Source organism: Macaca thibetana, chromosome 14 (genome assembly GCF_024542745.1).
Source record: "Macaca thibetana thibetana isolate TM-01 chromosome 14, ASM2454274v1, whole genome shotgun sequence".
NCBI lineage: Eukaryota > Metazoa > Chordata > Mammalia > Primates > Cercopithecidae > Macaca > Macaca thibetana.
The window spans coordinates 57,549,325-57,572,706 of NC_065591.1; the positions used below are offsets into that span (position 1 = coordinate 57,549,325).

Genomic DNA, 23,382 nt, shown 5'->3' on the forward strand with positions numbered 1-23,382 from the left:
CCCATGTTAAAGCAAACAAAACCTTCTCTGGACTTCTCATTTTCCATTTTACCTCAGGACCTTTCTCATCACTTTTGTTACCAAGCTTCCAGAGAGATTTGTCCATGCATGTTAACTCCATGTCTTTACCTCTTACTATTTCTTTGCTAAGTTAATTTTTATCTTGTCAAAGTAATACATGATTATGGTTTCTAAAATCAACAGGCACTAAAAAGCTTATGCCCTGGAACAGTAGTCCATTCCTCTCCTGATGCCCAGTCTCTTTTCCCTGAAACAATTATTAATACATTAGATTTTAACTATTTCTTCTTACATCTCTGCATTTTGAAGTAATACATGTACTGTATATCACTACCTTTTGATTCAACATTTTAGGCATTATCTATTGACTTCCTCTTCTAGTACATTCCATGGACCACCATCCTTTCAATATAATTATATTTTAAATTTTAGTTGGAGCAATGTTCAGTGATTACACTATGATTTCTATGCAAACATTATTCACACTCGAGTGTTGTAGTTTACTGTTATATTTCCAATTTTATTTTTTTGTTTCTCCTCTTGCTAGCAATTTCCTTATTTTACTTTCATTTATCTGGTTTTCTTGGAAGTTACTGCTAGCTTTTTCCACCTTCTAATAGCCTCCAAGTAGGCTCTTTTAGAAAGCCAGTAGCATCGCTAATCTAGCAAGTCTTTTTTCTTTTTTCTTGGAGACATTGTTTTTGGAGAAACCTGTTCTCTTTCTGCCAGGACTTTCGGGGATCCTCAGCTCTCTAGGTCAGAGGACCAGCTGCCTTCTGGGAATTTGTTTTTCTCCTTTTCTTTTTTTCTTTTTTTTTTTGAGACGAACTCTCACTTTGTTGCCCAGGTTGGAGTGCAGTGGTGCAATCTCAGCTCACTGCAACCTCTGCCTCCTGGGTTCAAGCAATTCTCCTGCCTCACCTTCCCGAGTAGCTGAGATTACAGGCGTGCATCACGATTCCCAGCTAATTGTGTATTTTTAGTAGAGACAGGGTTTCACCACGTTGATCAAGCTGGTCTCAAACTCCTGACATCAAATGATCCACCCACCTCAGCCTCCGAAAGTGCTGGGATTACAGGCATGAGTCACTGTTCCTGGCCTGTTTTTCTCCTTGTTTGAATTCCTATTTCATGGAGCTCCTATCTTCTTCCTTTTTCATTCTCCAGTGATTTCAACAACTTAGAGAAATGGTGACAGTGCTTCAATTCTTTTGTCTCTCTGGTCAAACTGCACCAGCCTAGGCTGGGGTTAAGTGGTAGAGGAGGGGTGTGGGTTTCAGGGAGGGACGTGGGAAGTCTCCTGGGCTCTTTTTCTCTTGGTGACAGAATAGTTCATGCCTTCCACCTCTCCCTTGTTTCTCAACTTCAACATTTGAAAAAATGAGGCCAAGTTTTCCACTGGTGAGCAATTGCCCGTCCCATTGACAGTCATCCCACTGACAGTCAGTGGGTGGTTCTGCTTCACAGAGGCTTGGGGCAGGTGGGGAGGGGCCCTTCTGTTCCAGGCCTACATATACTAGGAACTGTTAGGTATTGAGCTGTAGCTGGTAGGTACCAGCACCACCAAACAGAAGTTAACTAGTGAGTATGGGTTAAGAGAGCCCAGACTTGGACCTGTAGAGCTGTCTGACCAGGAAAGGGGATCTGTTTCATCTCAGTCCCCAGGCTTTGCTTACTGGGCTCCTGGATCAGGGAGCTGAGTTCTCCCTGCCTCACCTCCAGCTCCCCAAGTCTGAACTGTGGTGAGCAGCCTAGACTAGTCATCTTCTTGGCAGGTCTAGTGTTGTCTTTTCTTTCCTGAATTATTAAATAGCTTTACCAACATCAGAAATTTGCAGGGAAGCCCTGAGTCTTCCCATGCAGCCTGAAGCTTTGCTGTAAATTAATACTGCTTTCACAGGCCTGCTTTTCCAAACTGGCCTATGACAACCAAAGTCCCATGTATCCTAACATGTTCCAAACATTTTCTTTCTCTGTCGGAATGTAGTCAAAATGTTGGTATTTGAATCGCAACAACTCTCTGTGTTCCCAAATTCTCTTTTGAACACTCTCAATGATGAACGTGACATTGTACTACTGAGATGGGTTCACTATGGGCCTTAGGTCACAGGTGTATTTCTGGATTCTGAAGGCTTTCTATTAATTGTTGCTTTTCTTTTCCAAAGACTGCCACCTGGACTACATTTTAGTTCTGCATTAGAAACACAACTCAAAATCCTGCTTGCCCTTCCCTGCTACTTTAGTATTTACATATGTCTCCAGTTTCTGGTAACATTTAGCCTAACTTCCTGGTTCCTGATTCTGTCTTCTATGTCTTTATCTTTTGAGTTTTTTCTGTCTCTCTTTTCCACCCAGGGCATAGACCACAGTTTAAATCCTGCCTCTTTGCCCAGTGGCCTAGCTCTGGAAAACTCTGAAAATACATTTTTCTCTGACTGCCAAATTTCTCATGTGGATTAGTACCTGAGATGATTTCTGAGATGATCAAAAAGGATATGTAAATCACCTGGCACAAAGTGATTTACATGTGACGGTTCCTCTTCGTATCATTATCTGGATTTGTTTCCTTATCTGAATTAGGAGACTTCTAGCTTTCCAATCCATGTGTGATTGAGGCCAGCAGGCTGACGTGTGAGCCTTTGAGCCATTGAATGTAGATTTTTTTTTACCTTCTTGCCGTACCACAGCACTTCCAGCAAATGTGCTCCAGCTCTCTATAGATTCACACAGCCAGGGACAGGCTCACTTTTAAAACTTAAAACTTGGCCAGGCACAGTAGCTCATCCAAGGTGGGTGGATCACCTGAGGTCAGGAGTTTGAGACTAGCCTGGCCCACATGGTGAAACCCCATCTCTACTAAAAATATAAAAATGAGCTGGGCGTGGTGGCGGGCGCCTGTAATTCCAGCTACTTGGGAGCCTGAGGCAGGAGAATTGCTTGAACGCGGGATATGGAGGTTGCAGTGAGCCGAGGTCATGTCACTACTCCCTAGCCTGGGCAACAGAAGGAGACTCTGTCTCCAAAAAAATAAAATAAATAAAAACTTAAAGTTTTTTTTTTCTTAATCCATCTATCTAAGGAGGCATACAGAGCCTAATAAAGAATGTGTGTGAGAAGGAAAGAGGAAGGGAGCGGGGACAGAGAGAGAGAGAGACAGAGCGTCTGAGAAAGAGAGAGAGAGAGAGATTGAGAGATTAACACACCCACATACCTTCCTACCCATTTGCCAACACAGTCACGTGTCACCTGACAAAAAGGCAGTGGGGAATGACTAGGAAAATTCCCGTGCTCTTTCATCTGCTTGTCTTTCTTGGAGCTTTGCACATGTATCTCGTCTCTCCCTGGCCTCCGCTCTGCAGCTTGCCAAGCCCCCAGAAAGCAAGGTGGGCCTCTCAGCAGTGGACCTCTCCTTTTGCCTCCTTCTCCAGGTGACTGGTCTGCTGGTCTGGACTTGATCCTTTCCCCAGATCACCATGGCCATGACCAAGGCCAGAAACCCCCGGGAGGCATTGCTGTGGGCCTTGAGTGACCTTGAGGAGAATGATTTCAAGAAGTTAAAGTTCTACTTACGGGATATGACCCTGTCTGAGGGCCAGCCCCGACTGGCCAGAGGGGAGTTGGAGGGCCTGATTCCAGTGGACCTGGCAGAATTACTGATTTCAAAGTATGGAGAAAAGGAGGCTGTGAAAGTTGTCCTCAAGGGCTTGAGGGTCATGAACCTGTTGGAACTTGTGGACCAGCTCAGCCACGTTTGTCTGCATGGTGAGTGTGGACCGGGGAAGGGGAGGGCAGGATGGCACTGGGACTCCCCTCCCCCCATGGCATTTGCAGAGCTGCCTGTAGCCTGTAACTTATGCCTTCTGTCACCTTGCCCTCTCGTCCCCAGTGCCCCAGAGTCCTTGGTGGTCTCCACCTGAGGGTTCCAACAACTGTCAGGAGGGGGATTGAGCCAAAGCTGGGGATTTAAGAAAATACTAGTCTTTCTTCCCCACCGCCTACCTCCAGTTGCAGTGGCAGAGAAGGAGAGTCTGAAGAAAGGGGCTTAGAGACTGGGAGGGTGTTGGTAAAGGGATTTCCACTAACCAGAAGAAATAGCATCAGGATGTAGGAGTCAGACCTGTCCCTAGCTGCTTCCTGGCAAGCAGCTCAGGCTGCTTCTAAGTCTTCTGTGCCCCTGATCTCTCAAGGAACCACACTACAGAATGGGTGGGTGTGGAACCTCATGGCCTCCTGGTTCTTCCTGTGGGTGCCTGGGGGGAGGGAGGCATCTTTTGGTGCCTGTGCTCCCTCCCATAGGCTCCTTTCATGCCTGAAAGCTCCTCTGCTACATACAAATGGGAGGGTTTCATGGACCCAGAGTCATGGCTCTTGCTGAGAAGCTGGTTTATCTTTAGTATTTGGCTTGTCCTTTCCCAAGAACAGGCTTATTTTAGTCCCTTTTGTGTTGCTATAAAGCAATACATGAGACTGGGTAATTTATAAAGAAAAGAGATTTATTTGGCTTATGGTTTGGCAGGTGGTACAAGAGGCATATTGTCAACATTGGCTTCTGGTGACGCCTCAGGAAGCTTTCAGTTATGGAAGAAGGCAAGGTCAGAGCTGGTGTGTCACATGGCAAGAGAGGGAGGAAGAGAGAGGGGAGGAGGTGCCAGGCCCTTTTAAACCACCAGCTCTTGTGTAGCTAATAGAGCAAGAACTCACTCATTACTGTGGGGAGAGCCCCAAGACATTCATGAGGGATTTGCCCCTATGACAAAAACAACTCCCACTAGGCCCTACCTCCAACATTGGGGATCACATTTCAACCTGAAATTTGGAGGGGACAAACATCCAAACTATATCAAGTCTCCTATCACTTCACCATCCTCAGACATCCCTTTCCTTTCCCCTCTCTTTGTCCTCACCTCTTCACATGGAGACATTGCACATGAACACTCAGACATTCATGCATTCTCACACAGGCATTTTGCACTTACATGTATTCTTACACACACTTGCTGATGCACACTGACATACCTTCCCTGCACAACAGTACATGAAGGTCCATGAACACATTCCATGAGCACATGTGGATACCAGCATTCATGCACAAATATCTACACACAGAACACACCCTTGCACACTCAGATGTGTATGTGCATACTATGCCTGCACACACACACTCATGCACACATACAGTGGCCCTTCCCCACGAAGCCAGAACTATAATCTCAGGGAGATCCAAGTTGGAGACATAGAAGAAGACTAATGAGCAGAGTCAGTTTGGAGGGGCCATTCTGCCTTTTAAAATTCCCATTTCACCACCTAACATCCCATTTGTTTGGCTCAGATTACAGAGAAATATACCGAGAGCATGTGCGCTGCCTAGAGGAGTGGCAGGAAGCAGGAGTCAATGGCAGATTCAATCAGGTGCTCCTGGTGGCCAAGTCCAGCTCAGAGAGCCCAGAATCACCTGCTCACCCCATCCCGGAGCAGGAGCTGGACTCTGTCATGGTGGAGGCTCTATTTGATTCAGGGGAAAAGCCCTCCCTGGCCCCATCCTTAGTTGTGCTACAGGGGTCTGCTGGCACTGGAAAGACCACTCTCGCCAGAAAAATGGTGTTGGACTGGGCCACTGGTAGTCTGTACCCAGGCCGGTTTGATTATGTCTTTTATGTAAGCTGCAAAGAAGTGGTCCTGCTGCTGGAGAGCAAACTGGAGCAGCTCCTTTTCTGGTGCTGCGGGGACAATCAAGCCCCTGTCACAGAGATTCTGAGGCAGCCAGAGCGGCTCCTATTCATCCTGGATGGCTTTGATGAGCTGCAGAGGCCCTTTGAAGAAAAGTTAAAGAAGAGGGGTTTGAGTCCCAAGGAGAGCCTGCTGCACCTTCTAATTAGGAGACATACACTCCCCACGTGCTCCCTTCTCATCACCACCCGGCCCCTAGCTTTGAGGAATCTGGAGCCCTTGCTGAAACAAGCACGCCATGTCCATATCTTAGGCTTCTCTGAGGAGGAGAGGGCGAGGTACTTCAGCTCCTATTTCACGGATGAGAAGAAAGCTGACAGTGCCTTCGACATTGTACAGAAAAATGACATTCTCTACAAAGCGTGTCAGGTTCCAGGCATTTGCTGGGTGGTCTGCTCCTGGCTGAAGGGGCAGATGGAGAGAGGCAAAGCTGTCTTAGAGACACCTAGAAACAGCACTGACATCTTCATGGCTTACGTCTCCACCTTCCTGCCGCCCGTTGATGATGGGGGCTGCTCCGAGTTTTCCCGGCACAGGGTCCTGAGGAGTCTGTGCTCCCTGGCCGCTGAAGGGATTCAGAACCAGAGGTTCCTATTTGAAGAAGCTGAGCTCAGGAAACATAATTTAGATGGCCCCAGGCTTGCCGCTTTCCTGAGTAGTAACGACTACCAATTGGGACTTGCCATCAAGAAGTTCTACAGCTTCCGTCACATCAGCTTCCAGGACTTTTTCCATGCCATGTCCTACCTGGTGAAAGAGGACCAAAGCCGGCTGGGGAAAGAGTCCCGCAGAGAAGTGCAAAGGCTGCTGGAGGCAAAGGAGCAGGAAGGGAATGATGAGATGACCCTCACTATGCAGTTTTTGTTGGACATATTGAAAAAAGACAGCTTCTTGAACTTGGAGCTCAAGTTCTGCTTCAGAATTTCTCCCTGTTTAGCGCAGGATCTGAAGCATTTTAAAGAACAGATGGAATCTATGAAGCACAACAGGACTTGGGATTTGGAATTCTCCCTCTATGAAGCTAAAATAAAGAATCTGGTAAAAGGTATTCAGATGAACGATGTATCGTTCAAGATAAAACATTCAAATGAAAAGAAATCCCAGAGCCAGAATTCATTTTCTGTCAAAAGCAGCTTGAGTCATGGACCTAAGGAGAAGCAAAAACATCCTTCTGTCCATGGACAGAAGGAGGGCAAAGATAACATAGCAGGAACACACAAGGAGGCTTCTACTGGAAAAGGCAGAGGGACAGAGGAAACAGACGAGGAAGTTAGGTGCAGTGGGATGGGAAGCAGAGAAATGGTGACAATCACGCTGAAGGATTGGAGGAATGAAGGGGTGAAGGGACAGACATGAATATGGGGAAAGACAGAGTTAAAAAGGATGGAGAGAAGAGAACAAGACTAATGGGTACTAGAAGGAGTGAAGGACAAAGGAATGATTAGAAAAGAGAATTAGATTCGAGAAGATCAGAAGATATAAACATAGGACCTGGGCAAATGTGTAATGAGTCCTTAGGAACAGCCCCACGCACCACCAAGGTCTCTAGTACCCTCCCCAGAGGCTGTTTATAACTTCCTACAGTATAGTGTATAGTTTCCATAGCTCCTCTTATATATTAAAGTTGATGACCAAGCATTTGATTCTGACATTTGACTCTTTCCTAGACAATAAACTATTTCCTGCTTATTTCAGAGAAGGCTTCTGGAAACATTTCCAGGAATTGTTTTTACAGCCTAAAGCTATAGGGATAGAGACATGTAAGAAAGGCAAGGATTATACATTTCAAATTCATCATGCTGTGTCCAGACCTGTGCAAAATCCTGGCATAGAATAGTGTGTAGTAAAGGTTTATTGAACGTATGTCTAGGGATCTCTTTGTCCTTAATCTGAAATTAAGATAAGTTTATATAATTAAAGATTTTGATACATGGATGTTGGTATTTGGGAGAAGGAAAGGATAAATTTGGAGTTACATACCAAGGCTCCACCAGATGAAAATAGTGCCTGACTGTGGGTTTCACAGGCAACAAAAGCAAATGTAACACAAGAACTTATATTGGTGCTATAAGCATGTCAAAATTATGCAAGAGATAATATAACATTTATGGGCTAGAAATAATAAATATAAATTACTTACAGTCATTATTGCTAGTTGAATATGCATATAATATCATTGATGTGAGAATCAGTGTGTTTTACTGGAAAGATTAGGAACACTGGTTCTAATAAACCTGGTTCTAAATATTGGATCTAAATACTGGATCTGCCATTTTCCAGTTATGTACCTTTGCTCAATTACTTATCTTTTCCAAGCATCAGTTTTTAAAAATTTATAAAATAAGAATTGTAATATTTATAATTTGGGAAAATATAAGGTTTAGACCTACTGCTGCTACTGCTACTAGAGTAGCAGAAACAATGATGATGATAATAAAAGTTAGCACATTTTAGAGCTCTTCTTGTGTGCCAGGCTTTGGGCAAGCATTTACATACACATACAGTTTAGTTTTCTCCCATTTTAAAAATGTACATAAATGTTCTATTGTATCTTGGCCTCTTTCTCTCAACGTCTAGTTTTTATATGTTACATATAATGTTTCCATAATCATTTTGAATGTCTTTTTCGGCACATATATATTCATTTGTGTTGGATATACCTAGAACTGGAATTTCTGGGTCAAAGGATATGTATGTCTTTGGCTATAGAAGATAAAAGTGAACAATTTTTCAAAGTGATTGTATTAATCTTCTTTAATAAATAGTGTGTAAGAGTTACCACTATTCCAAATCCTTGTCAACACTTAGTATTGTCAATCCTTTCATTTTAGCTATTCTTGTGGTTATGTAATGGCCTCTAACCATGACTTTAATTTGCATTTTTCCTATGAGTAATGAGGTTGTCTATGCAAACCTTTATTGGCTATTTAGATATACCCTTTGGTGAAATGACTATTAATGTTTTTTATTCATTTAAAAATGTTAACAATATCTTTCATGAGCATATATGCAAAAATCCTCAGCCAAATATAAGCAAATTGAATCCAACAGTGTATAAAAAGAATTACATATTATGACCAAGTGAGATTTATTTCAGGTATATAAGGCTAGATCAGTATTTTAAAATTAATGTAATTTATCACATCAACAGGCTAAAGAAGTAAAATCATATGATCATATCAATAGATGCAGAAAAACATTTCCAACATCTATTCATGATAAAAATTCTCAACAAATTAGGAATAGAGGGGAACTTCTTCAGTTTGATAAACAACATCTACGAAAGCCCTATGGCTAAAATCATACTTAATTGTGAGAAAGTAGATGCTTTCTCCATAAGATTGGGAACAAGGCAAAGATGCCTTTTCTCACTGCTCCTATTCAACTTTGTGCTGGACATCCTAGCAATGCAATGAAAGAAGAAAAGGATGCAGCCATAAAAAGGAATGAGATCATGTCCTTTGCAGGGACATGAATAGAGCTGGAGGCCATTATCTGTGGCAAATTAATGCAGGAATAGGCAACCAAATACCACATGTTCTCACTTATAAGTGGGGGTTAAATGATGAGAACACATGGACACATAGAGGGGAACAACACACATTGGGGCCTATTGAAGGCTGAAGTTTGGGAGGATCAGGAAAAATAACTAATGGGTAGTAGGCTCAATACCTGGCTGATGAAATAATGTGTACAACAAACCCCCGACACAAGTTTACCTATGTAACAAACCTGCACATGTGCCCCTGAACTTAAAATAAAAGTTAAAAAAAGAAGAAAAGGAAATAGAAGATATAGTGATTGGGAGGGAAGAAATAACCTGTCTTTGTTCACAGATGACAAAATTGCCTATGTAGAAAATGTCAAAGAATTTATCTTTTTAAACCCTCTGGAACTAATAAGTAATTATAGTAAGATTGAAGGATACAAGGCTAATATGCAAAATTCTATTGCTTTCTTAAATACCAGCAATGAACACAACACCATCTACCTTAGCACCAAAAAATACTTACATATACACCTAATTAAATATGTGCAAGATATCTATGAGGAAAATGACAACACTCTGAGGAAAGAAATCAAAGAAGCTGTAAATGAATGGGAAGATTTTCCATGTTCATGGATAGAAAGACTCAATATTGTTAAGATGTCAGTTTTCCCTAACTTGATCTGTAGATTCAATGCAATCCCTATCAAAATTCCAGCAAATAACTTTGTGGACACTGATAAGCTGATTCTAATGTTTATGTGCAAAGGCAAAAGACTCAGAACAGCCAATAAAATATTGAAGAAGAACAAAGTTGGAGGAGTGCTGCTATCCAACTTCTTCCTACTATAAAGCTACAGTAATCAAGACAGTATGGTATTGTTAAAATAATAGAGAAATCAGTGGAGTGGAATAGAGAACCAGAAACAAACCTACACAAAAATAGTCAATCGATCTTAGACAAAGGAGCAAAAGCAATTTAATGGAGAAAGTTTACTCTTTTCAACAAATGGTGCTGAAACAACTGGACATCCACATGTAAAAAAATGAATCTAGATGTAAAATACAAAAGTACTAATATAAACTGCTAGAAGACAATATGGGAGAAAATATAGGTGACCTTGGGTTTGATGATGCCTTTTAAGATATAAGACCAAAAGCATGAATCATTAAAAAAAGAATTAGTTGGCTTCATTAAAATTAAAAACTTGCTCTGTGAAAGACACTGTTAAGAGAATGAAAAGATAAGCCAAAGACTGGGAGAAAATACTTGCAAACACATATCTGATAAAAGACTGTGTAAAAAAATATGCAAATAGCTCTTAAAACTCAATAATAAACAGTCTACTTAAAAAGTAAGAGGCTGAGGCTGGTGGATCACGAGGTCAAGAGATTGAGACCATCCTGGTCAACATGGTGAAACCCCATCTTTACTAAAAATCCAAAAATTAGCCAGGCGTGGTGGTGCGCACCTGTGGTTCCAGCTACTCGGGAGGCTGAGGCAGGAGAATTGCTTGAATACAGGAGGCGGAGGTTGCAGTGAGCCAAGATTGCACCACTGCACTCCAGCCTGGCAATAGAGCGAGACTCTGTCTCAAGAAAAAAAAAAAAAAAGTGAGTAAAAAGATTGGAACAGATAGCTTATTAAAGAAGATACACGGATGGCAAATAAATATTTGAAAAGATGCTCAACATCATATGTCATTAGGGAATTGCAAACTAAAACCACGATAAGATACCATGACACCCCTGTTAGAATGGCTAACATCCCAAATCCTGGCTACACTAAATGCTTTTTAGGATGTGGAGTAATGGGAGCTTTATTCATTGCTGCTCAGAATGCGAAATGGTACAGCCATTTTGAAAGACAGTTTGGCAGTTTCCTACAAAGCTAAACATAGTTTTACCATATGTAAGATCTAGCAATTATGCTCCTAGATATTTACCCAAGTGAGTTGGAAATGTATGTCCACATAAAAACCTGCAGATGAATATTTATAGCAGCTTTATTCATAATTACCCAAATTTGGAAGCAACCAAGATGTCCTTCAATAGGTGATGGATAAGCAAACTGTGATACATGAACATAATGGAATAGTATTCAGTGATAAAAAATAAATGAGCAATTAAGGCATGAAAAGATATGGAGGAGCCTTAAATGCAACTACTAAGTGAAAGAAGCCAGTCTGAAAAGGCTATGTACTGTATAATTCCAAATATATGATCTTATGAAAAATGAAAAACTATGGAGACAATAAAAAAATCAGTGGTTGCCAGGGGTTCAAAGAGAGTCAGGGAGAGATAAGTAGGTGGAGGCACAGGCACTTTAGGATAGTAAAACTACTCTGTGTGATATTGTAATGATGGAGTCATGACATAAATTTTTCAAAACCCATAGAGCTGTACAATACAAAGAACGAATCCTAATGTAAACTATGGCTTGTAGTTAATAATAGTGTGTCAAAATTGGTTCATCAATGATCACAAATGTGTCACACTAATGCAAGATGTTAATAAGAGAAACTTTGTGAGGGAGTGGTGGTGGTGGAGAGGGTATATAGGAACTTTCTGTACTAAAAACAAGTTTTATTGAAGTATAATTGGTTTAATACAATATATTGTGCATATTTAATGCATAAAATCTGACGAATTTGTACATACACATATATCTGTGAAACCATGACTATAATCAAGGTAAAAGACATAACAATCACCTCCAAAAATTTTCCCGTGTCCTTTTTTCTTTTTTTTGTGTTAAAAACACAATAAGAAATTTACCCTCGTATACATTTTTAAGCACATAATACAGCACTGTTGACTATATGTGGGAATTCTGTACTTTCAGCTCAATTTTTCTTTAAGCCTAAATTGCTCTTAAAAAACTAAGGAAATTGGGGCGGGGCGCAGTGGCTCACGCCTGTAATCCCAGCACTTTGGGAGGCCGAGGCGGGGCAGATCACGAGGTCAGGAGATAGAGACCATTTTGGCCAACACGGTGAAACCCGGTCTCTACTAAAAATACAAAAAATTAGCCGGGCGTGGTGGCGGGCGCCTGTAGTCCCAGCTACTCGGGAAGCTGAGGCAGGAGAATGGCGGGAACCTGGGAGGTGGAGCTTGCAGTGAGCCGAGTTCTCACCACTGCACTCCAGCCTGGGCAACACAGCGAGACTCTGTCTCAAAAAAACAAACAAACAAACAAACAAACAAACAAACTAAGGAAATCGGAATAAAGTATGGACTTTAGTTAACAAAAATGTGGTTAACTTTACTGATATATAGGATATTAAAAAATATTCTAGGTATTAGGTCATTTATCAGTTAATATGTGTTACACATATCTCTTCTTATTTTTTTGGCTTGTTTTTTCAGTCTCTTGATGCCTTTCGATAAAGGAGTTCTTAATTTACTCATTTTTTCTTTTGTGATTAATAATTTTATTTTCTGTTTAAGACATTTCCTATCCTGAGAATATAAAATAATCTCCAATATAAATTCCCAGAAACTTTATTGCTTTACTTAACATATTTAGTCTCGTAAACCACTAGGAAGTAATTTTTGTGTATGGTGTGAGATAAGTTTTATTTTTTCCCAGTGATGATAATCAGGTGACCTAATACTATTTATTCAAGAGATCAACCTTTCTCCACAGATCTGCAGTATCATCTTCATCATAAATCAAGTGTACATAAATCTCTTCTAATCTCTCTATTCTTTTCCATTGATCTATCTGTAGATTCTCATGGCAAACACCAAGCAGTTTTTATTATGGTAGCTTTGTAATAAGTCTTGCCACCTGGTAGTGGAAGAACAACAACTTTTCTTCTGGATTTTTGTGGCTATTTTAGGTCCTTTGCATCTATGCTTAAATTTTAGAAGCAATTTGTCAATTTCTAAGAAAAACATTAGGATTTTAGGGTTTTGATCGACATTGCACGCAATCTATAGATCAAATTTGGGAGGACGGACAATTTTATAATATTGATCCTTCTAATCCATGTACATTGATTGCATATAGCTCTACTTTTTATATACATTTGATGTCTCACAGCAATATTTTGTAGTTCATATCTTTCGATGGAATTTAATACAATTCTAAGTATGATTCTTAAATTTTTATTTTCTAATTGTTTTTACAATTAGCTTTTTATCAATCTAACTTTTTTGTACATTGATCTTGTATACCATCATTTTCCCAAATTTACTTATTTTTTAATAGTTTAAGAGCAGACTTTTTGGACCTTATATTGACACATTATGTTGTCTGCAAATAATGACAGTTTAATTTCTTCATTTCTAATCACTGTACCTTTAACTTATTTTTGGTGCAAATTTTGTTTATCTGTAGATTCTGGTCTTATTTCATTAGACTTTTCTTGAAATTTTTTTTTTTTTTTTGAGACAGAGTTTTGCTCTTGTCACCCAGGCTGGAGTGCAGTGGCGTGATCTCGGCTCACTGCAACCTCTGCCTCCCAGGTTCAAACAATTCTCCTGCCTCAGCCTCCTGAGTAGCTGGGATTACAGGCAACTGCCACCATGCCCAGCTCATTTTTGTATTTTTTAGAAGAGATGGGGTTTCACCATGTTGGTCAGGCTGGTCTTGAACTCCTGAGTTCAGGTGATCCACCCGCCTTGGCCTCCCAAAGTGCTGGGATTACAGATGTGAGCCACCACGCTCGGCCTTCTTGAATTTTAAAAAATAATTTTGCTGGGTGTGGTGGCACACACCTGTAATCCCAGCACTCTGGAGGCTAAAGTGGGAGGATTACCTGAGTTTAGGAGTTGGAAGACAGCCTGAGCAACATAGCAAGAGCCTGTCTTTAAAAAATAAATGTATACATACATGTATAATTCTGTATTTCTTCTTTAAAGAGATCAATTATATACATTGGATTTTCTTGGTTTGCTTTCCAAGTCTAAAACTTTTTTGTAGTCATTTAAACCTTTTATTTTCTGTTTTATTTTTCTTGATTCTATTTTCTATTTATTGCTATGTTTTGGCAAAGAGAAGTTATCACTAAAATGGTGTCCCTATTAGAACGATTAAAGAGGAGTATGCAGGAAACGTAGGTAGGACATCTGTTTCAACCTGTGCATTGGTGACCAGTCTCTGAGTTGTGCGTTTGTATCGCCCCTGTATTTGTGTACTTTAACAATTGTGTAAATAATAACTTCATAATGTCTTCTAAAAAAAAGTCTGTTTTCCTCTTTAATGGTTCTGATAGGGGCAGCATTGTAGTAATAATTTCATTTGTTATTCAATATCCTTTATGAACTCTGGTAGCTAGTATTTTATAACTTTCATTTTTTAAACTATATATTTCCTTAATGCTTATATTTGTGCTTTGTACTCTTGTTTTAGAGGAGCAGTTTCTTCATAAGTATTTAAAATTATTGGCTTTTCTTTTTGGCCACAATTTTTATTGGCTTCATAGCAACATTTTTATAGTCACTGTTCTTAATATGCTATTTCCTCCCTGAAACTTTTTTTTCTTATAGTTTCTGCTTCAATATCATGCTGTTTCTCTTTTGATTATTTCTCACATTTGAACAAGTTAAGTTCTTTCTGTACTTTTTTTTGCAAAAAGGTTTTCTGGAGGAAGGGCTAGGGTCATTCAAACCAGCAGGGATTCTCTTGGTTAACACTAAAGTTCTTTAGAAGTTTGCTACTCAATATGTGGTTTGTGGCCCAGCCGCCCTGGCATCATCTGGGGGCCTGCTAAAAATGCAGACTCTCAAGGCCCACTCCAGATCTACTGAATTTGAATCTTCATTTTCAAAAGATCCTCTGGTGATTCACAGGCTCATTGAAGTGTGAGAAGAAAGAGGGCTTTCTTTTTTGTCCTTAATAATTCTTAATCTTAGGTGAATGCTATGACTTTGAGTCTCAGGAGTGAGGCCTTTTCAGTGATTTTACTTCTCTCCTACCAACAGATTTCTTTTGCTTATTACTTGGTGTTTCTTAGACTGATTGGGGGTGGGAAAAAGGCTTTTTTGGTTGTTTTTATGCATTATTAGTCTTAGGCAGGTGTTATCACCCTGAGTCTCAGGAGTAGGGGTTACCTTGACCCTGCCCTAAGAATAGGAGACATCTAATAGTATTGGTATGTGATCCTGGGCCCAGAACTTTTTCCTTCCCCTATTCCAGGGGATAGAAGATATTTTTTCTTTTACCCTTCCTTGGACTGCAATGTATCTTCACTTGTGCCCTAGGGTGACAGTTATATATAGTAATACATATAAATGGCTATTACTAAAAAGTTAAAACACAACAGATGCTGGCAAGGCTGTAATGAAAAAGGAACACGTATATGCTGTTGGTGGGAATGTAAATTGGTTTAGCCCCAGTGGAAAGCAGTTTATAGATTTGTCAAAGAAATAAAAATGAACTACCATTCCACCCAGAAATCTCATTTCTGGGTATGTACCCAAAGGAAAAGAAATCATTCTACCAAAAAGACACCTGTACTCATATGTTTATTGCAGCACTATTCCAATATCAAGACATGGAAACAACCTAGGTACCCATCAATGATGCATTGATAAAGAAAATGTGGTACATATACACCATGGAATACTACACAGCCATAAAAAGAATAAAATCATGTTTTTGGCAACAAAATGAATGCAACTGGAGGCCATTATCCTAAGTAAATTAATGCAGAAACAGAAAACCAAATATTGCATGTTCTCACTTATAAGCGGGAGCTAAACCCTGGATGCACACGGACACAAAGATGGGAACAACACACACTGGGACTCCAAAAAGACGAAAGGAGAGAGGGGGGCCAGGGCAAAAAAACTTCCTATAAGGTGCTATGCTCACTATCTGGGTGACAGGATCAATAGAAGCTGAAACTTCAGCATCACGCAATATACTCTTATAACAAATTTGCATGCATTTCCCCTGAATCTAAAATAAAAATTAAAATGAAAAAGAAATGTATGAGAGTTCTAGTTGTTCCACATCTTTCCTAAAAGATGGTAAGATAAGTGTCTAGGGAACATACTCTGCTTCCACTATCCCAACTTGCATCACTCTAGTATATATTTGGGGTGGGAAGAAGAAGAATTTGAATAAGGTATTAGGTTGGATTTTTTTTCTTAAATTTAATTTGAAATGGAGTCTTACTCTGTCACCCAGGCTGGAGTGCAGTGGCGTGATCTCAGCTCACTGCAAGCTCCGCCTCCCAGGTTCATGCCATTCTCCTGCCTCAGCCTCCCGAGAAGCTGGGATTACAGGCACATGCCACCACGCCTGGCTAATTTTTTTCTATTTTGAGTAGAGACAAGGTTTCACCGTGTTAGCAGGATGGTCTTGATCTCCTGACCTCGTGATCTGCCTGCCTCCGCCTCCCAAAGGGCTGGGATTACAGGCGTGAACCACTGCACCCGGTCAAGGTTGGATTTTTAAAGAGATTAAATTCTTAATAGTAGAATGAAACTAGTCTAACAACTAACTAGCTGAAAATATACATAAGTCTGCCCAAGATGTCATCAAGAGAAATACTATGCAATGGGAAAAGGATTTTTTAAATGATCTAGTTGGTAATAGTTATTGGAAGAAACAAAACCACCTCATGCTCCAACAAGTTAGAATTTCTTGGTAAAAATTGCCTGTAGTTGTTGAGTCTTCTAGTTTTTAAGTCTTGCATTTTTTTTCTAATAGTTTCTTTGTCTTTCTGTGTTGCATTTTGGGGATACAAACTTAATTTTTGCTATTGTGGCTGTAATGAAATTAACGGTCCTTATTGTGAAATTTCACCAATGCCAGAGCTTATATACATGAAATCTTCATTTATGGGCATCATTCTAAATCTTGTGATTTTTTTCTTGCTAAAATTCTTATCATATAATTGTCTTGTATGGGTACAACCAATATCACTTATTACAAGTGAAATCTGGCTACTCCTTAGAAAATAAGAAACTTAAATCTCTGGCCTACTTTCTGCTCATATCTCTGCTGAATCTGTTGAACCACAGCTTGAGATCTAAAGGGTACTTAGGAAACTGGAGAAGAAAGTGGTTTTACACACACTGTGGTGTTATTTGGTTGTAGGCCACTGCACACAATTTGAATTTGTAAAGATAGAAAGGACTGTGTATTTTGGCAATACCATATATCATAGACATTTCTCCAGGTTAGATCATTTGGTCTAGTTCATCCTTTTAAGTCACTGTGTAATACTGGGTATCACACTATTTATACAACAACACAGTATTTGTTGGCTATCAGTTTCAATTTTTTTGCCACAACAAACTATGACGCAATAAACAGCTGTATGCATATATGTCCCAAGGGGTAGAGCTGGATCAAGGAGTAAATATACTTTTAATTTTAACAGATATAGTATTAATTTTAACAGATATATAATTCTACATTACTTTCTGAAAAGTTTCTACTTTACATAAGCCTGAAGATATACTCAATGCCACCGTCTTGGGAAAGCACCCAGATACTGCTAAATAGAGACACAGGATTTTCATTTCTGTAGCTAGAAACTTATCTGTGGATGAGTTGGGAAAATTGGTTCAAATTTGGGAGGGCCAAACTGGGAACCATCAGATTCTAAACTCCAAATGGGAATACACTCAGCCATTTAAGGGAATAATTCAATTTGCTTTGTATAACCTGAGAATATGTTAAAAAAGAAAATTTTATGGGACATCTTTTTGTTGTCAATACACTGGATGCTCACTGGAGATCCATTTCACATGATGCTAAGTCACATAGACTCAAATTAATTCAAATCAATTAATTGTGCTTTTTGTTGTTGTTCCTTTATATCTCTGTTCAATTAATAAATCTACTAACTGCCTAATTACCTTCCACCAACACAAGATAGGTATAGGGGCTTCAAAACTGAATAACCCCTGCCCTTGAGGGACTCACAGTCTGTTGTAATCATGGGATCTAAATGGCCACTGAATCCAAAGTTTTACATGTATCTACTTTTACCTGTATCTAAGACCAGGCTGATAAAAATAAGTTTGAACTGTCAACATATGCTTGACCATGGGATGATTTAACAGGTGTATTGATCCATTCAGTCTTGTAGCCAGTCCAAATGGAATGAATTTATGACTTTGCCAGATTGCCTGGGCAGGTGGATAGTGTTCTTGACCAGATTGGCTCTAATCACACCTTTGCTCATTAGACCCACTTTTTTGTTGAAACAGCTTGAAGTCAATTTTCCTTCATTTTGAAGATGACATTATCATTTCCATAGGAGTAGGGATAATTATGAGACATTTATTTCAATCAAAATCAATTCATTTTAACTCCTAGCACAATAAAAAGAGTAGTAATTTTGAAACACAACTCTGACAGTTTTATCTGTGGAAAATATTTAAAAACCTATTATGATTGGGGAAAAAATCCTAATGAACCTACCAGGCTTGCATGCACACCTCTCCTAATCATCTCTGCCACTCTCTTCCTCACTCTTTGCTCTTTGGTTTTTGTAATGCATTAAGCCCTTTCTTCTTCATGTTATTTTATCTCTCTTGTTCTCTTTCTTTTGTTATTATCATAATGAACAGAAAAATGAAATAGAATAGCATTCTAGAAGTGGATACGAGCCTAAAGAGTGTTAATCTAATTTGTCTGCTTTTGTAGACAAGGGAACTAAGGCACAGGAACTTCAGCTGTACTTCAAGGTGCTATCTTTGGTGAGAGAGGTGCTTTCGGGGTTTCAGCGGTTATGTTTAAAGCAAAGGTGCAGAGTCCCACAAACCCCCTATGCAGGGGCTTCAGTGCCTGCTGGTGTTGCCGGGAGCCAAGCATTCATATTTTTTTAACTGTTGTAGATTAGGCTCTGCAGGAAACACTGCAATAGAGATTAGTGTGCAATAGGATCAACAACTATGGAAGAGAAGGAAAGAAGGGCAGGATTTAGCAAAGAAAGAAGCTGAGTTGTGAGGCAGACTCCCTGAAGGCTTCAATGGACTGAAGGCGGGGATGACCCTTCAGAGATGTCCTGACCTTCAGAGTGGGGGCCAAGCCCTTATCCTCTGCCACTGATCAGTTAGTAGATACAGCTGCCCCAGGTGAAGCAGTCCTTTTAGGGGCTAACAGCTCAGGGCTTTCTGGCAACAGCACTCCCAAAATCTTCATTCCTGAAAATTCTTCATTCTTGAAGGTAGATCTGGACAGCTTAACACATAGGTCACCAAACTGAGGTTTTCTTAGAAACTCTACATCCCCAGGGATGTTAGAGATGACCTCTCCTTCACAAATTGATTTGCCTGTTCTTTGAAGGCAGTCCCTTATCTTAAGATTCTGCCATTAAGCCTCCTTAAGATGAGGACACAGATTATGCTCAGAATCTCAGTCTTACTGCCGTGGCCCTGTTCCCATCTTCCCACATATTCTGGCTCCTCACTATTCTCAATTTTCAAAGCTTTAGCCTTCTGTTTTCTTCTTTCAGGACTACTTTTTCCCCTGAAGTCTCCTCTGTCTTTCAAATAAGTTGTTTCTGAATGTATCAGCTCTAGCAGCTGTCAGTGATTCCCAGACTGGTCTGAATACAAAGGTGAACCAAGCTTAGAACCATCAAAACGTACTGCTTTACTCTGCCTTCTCTCCTGTCACCACAGATGAGATCTTTGCACTTCTGTTCAAGACAGAAGAGCTCCAGATCTTATCCCTTTATACCTACTCAATCTATTCCCTTCCTTTCTTTTTGTTATTTTCCAGCTTTATTGTGGTGTGATTGATGAATAAAAATTGTGAGGGTAGTATATCCTGCTGCCTACTGGACTTTTCTACTTGGTTGACCTCAAACTCACATGTTTCAGATTGAACTCATCATCCAATCCTCTATTTTGTCTTTCAAATTTTGCTCAGTTGCTTATGCCAAAATTTAGTTGTCACTCTTGCCTTATTCTCTTCTCCCAGATTTCCATAAATCACCAATCCAATTGCCTATACCACTTAATTTTTCCGAAGCTTACCCACTGATCACCTGGTTAACTTTAACAGCCTCCTCAAATCCATTCTCCCTACTGCTTCCACAGTCAAGTTCCTAAAAGACAAATTTGAGGAAGGAATGAAAGAAACTCTGCCCTAAGCATGAATTTTTGCAATACCAGGCTGACGCTTAGAGATTACTGGGGGTTGGTTCTCTGGGGAGAGGTCCCTTAGGGTCCCTATGGTTTTAGGGATGCTACCTTAGGGACCCTCAATTGTGATGTTCCTGGAGGATTTTATAACAGAAATTTACATTCTTCTTGGCAGTGATAGATATATTTATATTTCCATGCAAAAGAAAAGAGGGACTCTGTCAGAGAATATAAAGCATAAGCTTCTTTCTCTACCCTGGGGGATAGGAAATATTTAAAGGACATGTATAACTATAGAGACTTTCATGTCTAAAATATTAACTGTTTATGTATTATACTACTCCTGTGATGACCCTTACCATCCTGCTCTCCAAAGTATAAATCATATTACAGTGTCCGAAGGGAATCCTGAAAGGCAAGAGCATTGGGTATGCCTCTTCCTGGTAGAATACTTCATCAATTGTATTTTTAAAAATATTATATATATTTGGATTTTGATGACAGCAAGTTAGCCCTCTAGAAGTCCATAGTGCTTGTCCTCCCCATCCCCCACAAAGACAGCCAAAGCAATAATTAAACCACTATAAACCACTATATTTTGATAAAAATAACTAAAGGAGAGCACCAAAGTTTATCAAAGGAGCCACAGAAACCCTGGGTGGGCACAGAAACTCAGGAGAGCCACACAGAGAACAGAAGGAAACACCTGGCCCCCATCACCCCATTCGCCAGCTGGGATCAGCTTGGAACCAGTAAGGACTTCTCCTTGCAGGGAAAAGGCAAGCAAGGTCACCTCAAAAGCCCTCATCAACACCTTGGAAACCTATAGTCCTCACTGTTGCAGACCCCTGCAGTCCTCACAGGCACTAAGCCCAGCTAAGAGAGCTGCCTGGAGTCTATAGCTATACCTGTGCTCCCCTCTGTCACCAGTGGAGTTGACACTGTGCCCTGTGTCCCAGCCCCTGTCTCAGCCCCTGACTATGGCGCATGCAGCTACGCATTACAATGCTGTGTTGAACCTGGGAATACTGCTGGAGTGTGTTTTGCTTTGGGGGTGAGTGACCACAGCATCCATTAACCTCTAGGGCTCCAAACTACCCCTACCCAGTGGCCCAACCTCTCTAACTGGTGAGCAGCTGTACCTACCCTTCCCGTTTGCTGCTACACCTCACCCCTTCAGGCTGGAGTTGAAGCTGCATACTCCTCCCCACGGAAACAGTGCTTTGGCAGACCTGCTCTATCTACCCTTCCCAGTCGCTGCTGCACCTTCCCCCTAGGAGCCTGAGCTAAAGCTGCTCGCTCACTCCTGAGGAAACGTTGCCTCTACAGAGCTGCTCCAAAAACCTCTCCAGTTACTGTCTTGCTCTGTTCCACAGGACTTGAGCTGAAGCTATGTACTACCTCCCAGGGAAACAGTGCTTTGGTGAAGTCGTTCCATATACCCTTCCCAGTTGCTGCTGTGCTCTGCCCCTCTGTGTGTGAGCTGAAGCAGTTTCCTGGAAAAAGGAAGCTGAACCTGCTTCCTGGAAAAACAGTACCTTGACTGCTCAGAGCAGTCATGCCTCTCTGGAGCCTAAGCAGAAGCATGCCCTGCATCACAGGGAAATGGTGCCTGGACCACCCAGAGTGGTCAAGCCCCCCATTCCTTAGTTGAAATGACACATTGCCCCTGAGGAATTGGTGCCTAGGCTGAGTAGCTGTACATATCAAGGCTTAGCTATATTAGTACCCTGCATCCCAGGGGAACAGAGCAGTGCCTGAGCTTAGACACTGTGTTCTAGAGACCAAACAACTCAAGTACCCTGCTTCCCTGGAGCTGGACTAGCCTCCTAGGGCATGAGCTGCTGAGACACCCGTCATTCCCAGGAAGTTGAGTCATCACTGTGCTGCTCCCTATCTGCCAGGTCCCATACAACAGCTGTGATCCACCATTCTGGAGTCTGTGCTGTCACTACACCTGCCTCACAGAGTCTGGGATACTCCCACCTTTCCAAGGTCTAGAATCACCACCACATGATTTCTCATCCCTTGGGACCTGAGTTGCCACTGAACCTTATTGGTTCTGGTTCCCAAATTGCAGCTGGACCTTGTTCCCTGGACCAAAACCTCTGAAGCACCCCTTCTTCCCCAGAACTAAGCCAGTGTTATGTCCTAATCTCCAGAGTCAGAGTCATAGATACAACCTGGCTTTCTAGGCCTGAGCTGCTAGGGGGTGCTTCAGAGTCACAGATACTGTTGGTAGTCTATATCCAACCCCACTACAGAGGGTGAACCTGCACACCAAAACCCGAGTTGGTCGCACAATAGATTCCTGAGACCCTGAGCTTAGTACTCCAGCTCCACAGATGCTCTGAGCACATGCAACTGGAACCGAGCACTGCTACAGCTGCTTGTAGGCCATGTCAGACCTGACACCAGGAGGAGATACTTCAGCTACTTCTCCCCCTTATGGGAAAAATGAGAAAAGGAGGCCCTCCAAAGCCCTTGATACAGAGTACCTTAAGTGCTTAAGTAAGTAACCCATGCCACCATTGCCACTGCCACAAGCTTCTACAGGCCACATCACTGAGGCACCCACAGTTATTGCTGATGTTGATTGCAGTTGAACAAATTGCACAGAGACTACACCACCTACATTTACTCAGAACCAGAGTCACCACACCTTTCTCAATAGCCACACAAAGAAACAACTACAGGTGAAAGTTCTTTTCTATGAAAGCCCCTCTATAAAGTTTGGAAGATGCAATTTTTCCACCAGATACAGAGACACAAAAGACATGAAAAAATAAGGAAATATGAGACCACCAAAGGAACACAATAACTTTTTAATAACAGGCCTCACAGGAAAAAAGATCTATGAGTTGCCAGAAAAGGAATTCAAAATAACGATCTTAAGGAAACTCAGTGAAATACAAGAGAATACATATAGAAGATTCAACAAAATCAAGAAAACAATTCATGATATGAATGAGAAATTTAACACAGTGACAGATATCATAAACAGAAATCCTGCAGCTGATGGATTCAATGAATGAAATAAAAAGTACAACAGAGAACTTCAATAGCCAGACTAGATCAAACAGGAG

General features: G+C 40.9%; 2 protein-coding genes across 2 annotated transcripts in view; one reads left to right on the forward strand and one right to left on the reverse strand.

The window, feature by feature from the left end:
• RPL27A (ribosomal protein L27a) overlaps positions 1-23,382 on the reverse strand; it is a 1,008,958-nt gene that overhangs the window by 730,779 nt on the left and 254,797 nt on the right. The gene's annotated exons all lie outside the window — the stretch shown is intronic.
• On the forward strand, positions 3,495-7,104 carry NLRP10 (NLR family pyrin domain containing 10). Its single transcript, XM_050759243.1, has 2 exons — positions 3,495-3,783; positions 5,351-7,104. The coding sequence occupies exons 1-2, from the start codon at positions 3,495-3,497 to the stop codon at positions 7,102-7,104; spliced, it is 2,043 nt and encodes a 680-aa protein (XP_050615200.1).